General features: G+C 31.9%; 1 protein-coding gene and 1 non-coding gene across 2 annotated transcripts; both read left to right on the top strand.

Annotated features, from left to right (window-relative positions):
* Window positions 1-596: 596 nt before the first annotated feature.
* Window positions 597-703, top strand: LOC145141744 (small nucleolar RNA R71). The gene has a single exon (XR_013722939.1). It is a non-coding gene; the product is annotated as a small nucleolar RNA R71 (small nucleolar RNA).
* Window positions 704-5,945: 5,242 nt separating this feature from the next.
* On the top strand, window positions 5,946-7,873 carry LOC145137905 (uncharacterized). Its single transcript, XM_079072046.1, has 2 exons — window positions 5,946-6,254; window positions 6,845-7,873. The coding sequence occupies exons 1-2, from the start codon at window positions 6,162-6,164 to the stop codon at window positions 7,760-7,762; spliced, it is 1,011 nt and encodes a 336-aa protein (XP_078928172.1). The 5' UTR covers window positions 5,946-6,161; the 3' UTR covers window positions 7,763-7,873.
* Window positions 7,874-9,789: the final 1,916 nt, after the last annotated feature.

Genomic DNA, 9,789 nt, shown 5'->3' with positions numbered 1-9,789 from the left:
TTGATGATTTCTCACATTGGCATCAGTAGTATCATGTCTCTTTTGAGATGATTCTGTGAAGTACCGACTCAAAATCCATCTTCTTTTCGGGTGGTGGTTTCTCTTTTCGACAGAAATCTCTACCAGTTTGTCTATACTTCTCATCCTTTTGTTTCTTGTACTCTTTATATGGAAAAAAAAACTCCTTCTTGGGCTTCCTCCAATCTTCATCATACTTGTAACCACTTGAGTAGAACACTTGTGTTTTCTTGTTCCCATTTTCATCGAAGTCACAATCCTTGGTCAAATGTGGACCACTACATTTATCACACCCAACTCTAATGGCATGAACAGATTGATCTAATTTTGTCATTCGCCTATCCATAGAATCTAGTTTAGCTATGATTACAACCAAGTTCTCATTCCCTCCATCTCCTTTTCCTCTTGTAATATTGTCTCATGGATTATGGTACTCACGTGAGTGTTTTGAAAATTCTTCAATTAACTCTTTTATAGTTGGCGGCTCCTTTTTCGTCATTGGCCCTTGTGAGTCAAGAATTTGTCTAGTAGTTACATTCACTCCATCATAGAAAATGGAAAATTCTTGTTGAACATTAAGATCATGTTGAGGGAAACTTCCAAGCAAGCTCTTGTATCTTTCCCAAGCTTCATACAATGACTCCCCAACCTCCTGTTGAAAGTTGGCTATCTTCTTCTTAAGCTTTGAAATCTTCGAAGGTGGGCTAAATTGCTCAATAAAAGCATCACGAAGATTCGCCCATGTGGTAATAGATCCAGGTGCAAGAGACTTCAACCAAACCTTGGCTTCACCGATAAATGTCACCGGAAGCATCCTTGGTAACACGGATTCTCTTGGCACGTTTTGAATGTGAAAGTACTTTGCAATATCTTTAACCTCATCAATGTGCTTGAAAGCATCTTCATACTCTTTCCCGGTGAAAGGTATGTCCTTGAGCATGGATAAAATGTTCCATTTGAGCTCAAAACTTCTCTCGGCTGGAACTAGACCTGGTCCATGTTCTTCACGTGTCCTCTTCTTGTAGTCGCCCATCGTCATTCTCGTAATGTCCGCCATCTCTTCTTCTTCGATCTTTAACTCTGAATCGTCCGAACTTCCTTCGGTAGAGGATTCTAGCTCATATCTTACTTCCTTCTTACTTGGAGTCTTCTCAAAAAGTTCAAAATTTTCAGATTTGAAAGTATTGCTCGATTCCCCCTTCTTGTCCTTCTTCTTGTGGAAAGTAGATTATGGATCTTCTAGTGGAGGAACAATTGGAGTTTTAGATACTCGGGTCATAAATCACTGAAACAAAACAAAAACAGAAGAAAAACTCATAAAAGGAATAAAAATCAATAAACTAAAAAATTCACTGAAGTGGGACCACAAAAACAAAATAAACAAAATCAAGCAAAGTAACTTTTTGTGGTTTTTTACCCCACAAAAAAAATCGAATAACTAAAAGCAATTAAACTAATAACCAAATAAGTCGTTCCCCGACAACGATGCCAAAACCTTTGATGTGCACGAAAGTAGATATTAGTTTTAAATTTATAACCTAACAAATTCTTACTAACTATGCACCTATAGGCAGTGTACCTAGTCAGATTATAGTTTAGCTCAGGTAAGTCGGGTGTCGATAACAGGGAACGGAATTCAATTAATTAAATTAACCACTTCTAATTAAACTAACAAACAAACTATGCTTTTTGGGGGGTTTTTACTGATTTTTCAAGATCATGATAACTTAATTATCACCTAACGAGTAATCAAGCAACGAAAACAAAGTAACTTCAACTATTATAAGAATACTTCTGACTAAATCGATTTCACTTTCTCCAATGGTTGATTTCTTATAAATAGATTATATTGATTACCAATTATCTATATATTATGATCAAATATCTAGGTCTACCAATTTATGAATGAAAAAACAATAATCATGCACAAGTTAAACACCAAATTGATAATAGCACAAGTGGACTATGAATGATATGAGTTACTCTCCTATGATCAATTCAAGCAACCAAGCACAAATTAATACTAATTATGCTCTCTAACACAGTTAAAATTACTAGCTTTAATTACTTAAACTAAGATGTAATTAATCCTAGCTCTAATTATCGAATGATCATAAACAATTAGGAGATAGATTCATGCAATTAATATGATCAATTAAAACACAAAATCTGATTTATAAGCAATAAAAACTAGAATTTGAACATGCTAGGGTTTATATATATCAAACACAAGTAAAATCAAATATAATCATCCAATAATTGAAATCAAATCATCTGGATCAAGTTCATCTTCACCAAACAGAAGTAAAAGGTGTTTAACCTCTCATTGTAGCAGAAAAACACATTAAATCTAAGTAAAATAAGCTACACATAAGTTTAATAAGCAAACCAACTAGATCAATGTTGAATTCCTTCTAAACCTTCTTCAATGTTGAGCTTCACTTGAATTTCGACTTTCTTCTAGGTTTCTAAGGGTTATTAATCGCAATTAACCTCTGAAAAACGAATGCATCCCTTGATTTCGACCTAATGTCAGACATTTTATAATTGTGGAAATATGGCCACCACGTCGCATGCCTATAAGTAAAAATAATTTAAATTCGGTCACATGTAAAAAGTAATTTTATAAGGAATAAACTTTAAATTATTTCTAGAAAACATGATCGAGGTAAAATAAACCATAATCTAAAATATATAAAACATAATACAACAAGGAGAAATAAAACATAATCTAGGAGCTAAACTATAGCTCTATTATTTCATTTGAGCCATAAAATAAGGGGTCTCAAGGAATGTGTTTATTTTGATAGCATTTGCTTCAACTTTTTCCCATATGATAGTTTTGAACTTCTTTGGAAGTAGCCTTACAAGTATGTTGTATATGACCATAAACACCACATTTGTAACATAAAGTCTGCTCATCAACATAATATGTTACTTTGGGACGACTAGCCCTATTGTTGTTGTTCCTAGTATGAGATTTCCTGGGAGCCACATGGCGTCGGTTCATATTAGAATCGAAATCTCACATGGATTTCGGGACGACTGACCCTTGTCTCGGTTCCCATTTCGTGGTTAAGACCTACAAACATTATTAGCATAAGGAACGAAATTTAATTAATTAAATTAACTACTTCTAATTAAACTAACTAACAAACTATGATTTGGAGGGTTTTACTGATTTTTCAAGATCAGAATAACTTAATTATCACCTAACAAGTAATGAAGCAACGAAAACAAAGTAACTTCAAGTATTAAAAGAATACTTATGCCTAGATCTGATTTCACTTTCTCCAATGGTTGATTTCATATGGATAGATTATATTGATTACCAGTTATCTAGCTATTATGATCAAATATTTAGGCCTAACAATTTATGAATGACAAAGCAATGATCATGCATAAGTTAAACACCAAATTGATAATAGCACAATTGGACTATGAATGATATGGGTTACTCTCCTATGATTAATTCAAGCAACCAATCACAAATTAATACTAATTATGCTCTCTAACATAGTTAAAGTTATCAGCTTTAATTACTTAAACTAAGATGTGATTAATCATAGCTCTAATTATCTAATGATCATAAACAATTAGGATATAGATTCATGCAATTAATATGATCATTTAACACACAAACTCTAATTTATAAGCAATAAAAACTAGAACTAGAACATGTTAGGGTTTATATATATCATACACAAGAAAAATCAAATATAATCATCCAATAATTGAAATCAACTCATGTGGATCAAGTTCATCTTCACCAAACAGAAGCAAAAGGTGTTTAATCTCTCATTGTAGCAGAAAAACACATTAAATCTAAGTAAAATAAGCTATACATAAGTTTAATAAGCAAACCAACTAGATCAATGTTGAATTCCTTCTAAACCTTCTTCAATCTTGAGCTTCACTTGAATTTCGACTTTCTTCTAGGTTTCTAAGGGTTGTTAATTGCAATTAACCTCTGAAAATCGAATGCATCCCTTGATTTCGACCTAATGTCTGGCATTTTATAATTGTGGAAATCTGGCCACCACGTCGCGGTTGACCGCCACCACGACGTGGGCTTCAAGTAAATCCCATGTCTGCCAAGTCAGAATATGGTTCGGTAATATTCCAATCACCACGTCGCGGTTATATCACCACGACGTGGTCTTCAGTCATCTTCTTTTCTTCTTTTGTTTTAGCTCACGTTTCCTGCTTCCAGCTCCTCGTATGCTCTCATTTTGTCCCGATCAAGTCTTCGCCGCTACAAAACATATTTTAAACATAATAAGTATCTTTTGTTCCATATTAAGCATAATTGTAGCTAAAAGTATTAGAAATATGCCTTAAATATGTAGTTAATTATGCACACATCAGTTATTCATAATTTTTCGAACTTAAATGTGAATATATGGTTTGGTAGATGACTAATACATAAAAAAAATGCATGTTTTGAGAAAAAAACTGTTGAAATCTATCATGCAAATGTTAAAGAGTTCTTAAACAACTTTAGGCATACCAAAGGGACAAAAAACCATTTATAATACATAAATAAGTAATTATATGCTCATAAAAACGTATAATTATACGAATTCTGTTCATCCAACCGCTACTTACAATGTACCAATCATATTGAAATATGATACAAATGAACTATAGAGGATATTATGTAACTTGTGGTTTTATTTTTTTGACAAAAGAAATGGCAAGTTAAACAAAAATTGTAGGGAACATTTGTTATTTGAAATGTTAGGTTCTACTAAGAAAACAATCATATTACATCTAAAAAAAAAAAAGGGAATTGCCGAATTCATACACACGTAGGCCAAAAAAAAAAGATGATCGTGTATAAAAAGAAATCCTTCAACATATAAATGACTTTAGAAATTAAATGAAAATTTTATATAGAGGTTTCCATATTATGGCAATTTCTATTCACAGAAAATTCATACAACATTAGCATATATGAAACTTCTCTTAAACAGTAATTTAAGAGTTTGCTAAAAACGATGTGATATCAAATGACTATAATTTTACGGTATTAAACTTGTTGAAGCCGAAAAATGGAATCATAGAATATCAAGAAAAACTTACCGAATGATCTTGAACTGTTCGATTTTGTTACACCTCGAGCGATAAACGTTGAGTATAATACTTCCGACTTTAAACAAAGTGTTGATAATGTGCTGTAAGGCAAATTAGCTCAACTCAAAGGATCATGACAACATTCTCATTTAACCATATAAAAGTGTTTATAAGTGTTTTTAAAGATACATGAGATATACAAGACAATTAGACAAATGCATAACACCCTCTATTTATAGGGTAGAGTTTGGGTAAGTTAATGGTCAGAGACGTTATATACATATATTCTGCTTATAAAGGTGAAATAAAATATTAGTAGTTAATTGGTTTGTTATTTTTTTAACTATTATAATTCATATATTAGAATTTATATATTAAAATATATTTTAGTGTAAATTATGTAAATGGAGTTTAAAGATATTTTATTCTAATTTTTATAAAGATAAAATATTTTTTGATGGTAAAATTGGTGTTGGTTTTAAAATATATCTTATAAATTAGTATCAAATTAAAAAACTTATTATCTAAAATAAAAATCTATTTAATATTAAATAGATTCTTATTTGATCATTGAAGATATATACCATAGATTAAAGAATATCTTTCAAATTAAAATATGTTTATTTTACATTTAATATATATCTTTATTTGATTATAAAGTTGAAGAACATTTCCAATTTGGCAATTTGCCATGATCTTACCAATCAAACCCCAATGTTTAAGTTAATTACTTCATCATTACCACCAACCATATACACTTATTTAAATAATATTTAAAATCTTAGCGTTACGTGCGACATAATTACAAAATCACAGCTAGATAGAGGAAGAGGAGAGAGAGAGAGAGACAGGGGCGTCGTGTGCATCCTCCCTTTTCTCATAGACTTTTTAATTAAATCATCACCATTTTTAATTCTGTTCCTTACTTTATGTAGTTGATGTGATGTTCTTCGATTATTGCATGATTTTTTGTGGCATTTCTGATCAACCTATAGTTTTCCGTCCATGTATCATCGGCAAATCCGTGAATCATAGTCGGCGTTGACGGTGGAATAGATTGTATCAATATGAGTTTGGTTAATAACAGCGTCGAGACAGTAAACGCTGCAGCCACCGCTATAGTTTCCGCCGAGAGCCGCGTTCAGCCGACCTCCGTTCAGGTTTGTTTCCAATTTGAAACCGATTTGATTTCTCTGTATATGTGTTGAAAAATTTGACGAATCGATACAGCCAATGAATCCTTGATATTGTGAACGTTTCCGTTTGCTACATGACGATTCTGATCGATTCATTTTCCGTTTTCTCAAGTGCAATCGGTAGTAAAAATTTCGTTTTGTTAAATCAGTTGTGTATAATTTAGTGATATAATCGCTTGAAATTGAAGAAGGTGTAGCTGTTGAATTGAAAAATCACAAGTTTTCTCAAATTATTGGAAAAGCTATGAAGTTAATTATAGATGGACCACTTCTGAAGCTCCATCTGAATAATATTCATTTTTCTCGCTATTGTTACTCCAAATAGGTACGACTTTTAGTGATTGGATGCAATAAATTGCCTGGAATCCTGGATCATTCATCTTCTTTTCAATTCCATGTTTATAATTATGGCGAGATTTAAGATTGATTCCTACTCAAAGTATACATGTAGATCCAATTTAAGAAATTCAATCATCACATAATGTTTTGTTCTATCCACTTCATATGATCCAAGTATAAATTATTCACATTCCTTATGATATCTTTATGATCAGAAAAGAAGATGGAGCAGCTGCTGGAGTCTATACTGGTGTTTCGGATCATACAAACAAAGCAAACAAATCAGTCACGCCCTTTTAGCTCCTGAATCATCAACAGCACCCAATCCAACAGCACCATCAACAATCCAAAACACAAACACCACAAACACCGTCGTATTCCCTTTCATTGCTCCGCCGTCTTCTCCGGCGTCGTTCCTCCAATCAGATCCCCCCTCAGCCTCCTACTCACCAGTCGGTCTACTCTCGTTCAAATCCCAAGGAGTCGCGTCATCAATTTTCACAATCGGTCCCTACGCTTACGAGACTCAGCTAGTTTCACCCCCTGTCTTTTCAACTTACACAACCGAACCCTCCACCGCCTCCTTCACACCCCCTCCTGAATCCGTTCAAATCACCACCCCTTCATCCCCCGAAGTCCCATTCGCACAGTTGCTGACGTCATCTCTCGCACGTGCGAGAAAACAAAATCAGAAGTTCCCATTTTCACAATACGAGTTCCAGCCTTATAACAACACGAAGAAATTGGGTTCACGATTGAGTTCCGGATCCTTGACTCCGAATGGATGGGGTTCGAGATTAGGGTCGGGTTCATTGACCCCAAATGGATTGGGTTCGAGATTAGGGTCGGGTTCATTGACCCCAAATGGAGGCGAAATGAGTCAGATTTCTGAGGTGGCGTCGCTTGCCAACTCAGCAACGAATTCACCGAAGGGAGAAACGTTGGTTGACCATAGGGTTTCGTTTGAGTTGACTCATTTGGATCTCGTGAACAATCTAGAATCTTCTAGAACTTCATCAGGACATAGGGATTTTAATTTTGACAACATGAATCCAGGTGTTGGTGTGGAATTGGGGTCTGAAAAGAATTGGACATTTTTCCCTATGTTACAGACGCCGGTTAAGCCGAGCTGAGGGTAAATGGGTAATTTACTATTATGCCCTTAAGAGGTACAGATATCTGATTTGTCATTTGGGCTTTTGATGTATGCAATTTATATATAGAATTTGTTATGAGTTAGTTCACTTTTACATGTATTATGATTGCATATAGAAAGATATTTAAATTATCGTAATAGAAAGATAAAATAAAAAGACACGTGGCAATTGGTAATTGGATGGTATAAGATGTGAGGAGTTTATGGACGAAAAATGACTCTTTTTCACGTCTTTTCTTGCATTATAAGATCCAGTTGGAGTTTATCTTATTATACGACTTATTGTGTGTCTCGTATGTTGACAATATCTTAGAGTCTAGAGTTGAAGGCTAGTTTTTCAGTTTCTATATTGTTACAATAATAATTTAATTTTTCTTTACCAGTTTTAGAGTTTGTCTGTGTTAAAAGAATATGATCGGATTAATCAAGCGAACTTTGTTGCATGATCGATAAAATCTCACTTAAGAGTTTCTTAAAATATTTCTAATGTATCATTAATTAATTATAGAAAACCTATTGTTTTATATCTTTTTTTATGTTATTTCACTATATGTGAAACCCGTGTACTATACGGGTTGATTAAAAAAGTTATATATTAAGATATAAACATTAAGTATTTTTTTTTTTAAAGAAAATATTAAATATTGAAGTGTAAACATTAAGTATTTTTTAAAATAAAATTTCAAAATATATACAAACAAAATGATGAATAAATAAATAATTCAATTTATACTAATAAAACAAACTACAAAAAAATAATTATATTTTGACCATATAACTATTTTTTTAGTTTGTCAATAAAAAACAACAAAGTTTGATTATTTTTTTCTATATAGACTATTTTGCCTAAAATGACAATGAACTTTGAAAGAAATATGTCAATTTTGAATTATATATATTGAAGGAAACATATTAAAATTTGAAAATATAAGGAAATAAATTAATGACACGTTAATTACTTTCTATAACCTAAATATTAGATAGTTAATTAAGAAAATCAATAATTACCATAAAATTATGTGTGTCAAAATACATGAAAATGTGACATGTGGTAAAAAGATTTTCATTTATTAGTATGAATATTTTCCAACTAACTTATCAATTAATTTTTACCAAAAATGATTTTTTATCAACTATCTTAGTACGTCAAACAAAACATTAATCATTATATTAGTTTGCCGTTTTAAAAAAAAAAAAAAAGACAAGATTTGTTGATGGAGTCTATTGGCTTGTTAAATATAAAAGATAAATAAGATTGTTTTTCTTTAATAAATATATAGAATTAAGTTGTCACCGTTCAAATATTATTACAAATATTATTATTGAAAGAAAATATCATGAATATACTCGTTCATAAGAATTGTTAATGTAAGATATATCATTCGTGATAGTATAATGCTCGATGTGTTTTTTTTTTCAAACAATCATTGTATAGATACAGGTAGCGGTCGATTCAGAAAAAAATTGCAGTTAACATCAATGTCAATATTAGGACGGATTGAATTGTATTAGATCCAAAATTGGTACCGATTTGATTCAGATAGGAAGAGTAAATGAATTTTGTATATAAATGTTATATTTGCTTTTGACATACAATTAATATGTTTATTTTTGTATAGTTTTTGGGGGAAATGGGTACCCATTTAAACAAATATTTGAAGTGTAAACGGATATCGGAATTAAAATGGAATGTAGGAAGGCATTAATGGTAGCAATTGGTGGCCATTTCTGGTTGGGAAGCTTTGCAGGATTGATTATGACATGAGACTATGGGGAATGCATCAAATCACAATGGATCCTATGTTGAAATTATTGCATCTCTTATTCTTCTTTTCTACCATAGTAACACAAAATTTATATTACTAACACACTGTGTTTAGTATCAAACATAGAGAATTAATCAGATTAATACATAACTTCTTTTGCCTAATCTTTTATAAAATCCATTCAGGTGTTAAATAAATAACAATATACTACAATTAAATTATCTTTAATATTATTTTA

This window comes from Lactuca virosa, chromosome 9, assembly GCF_052849685.1.
Source record: "Lactuca virosa cultivar CGN04683 chromosome 9, Lactuca_virosa_CGN04683_v6, whole genome shotgun sequence".
In the NCBI taxonomy this organism is placed as follows: Eukaryota; Viridiplantae; Streptophyta; class Magnoliopsida; order Asterales; family Asteraceae; genus Lactuca; species Lactuca virosa.
The sequence above is the reverse complement of the archived record's forward strand: the minus strand, read 5'-3'. Positions and strand labels throughout refer to the sequence as shown.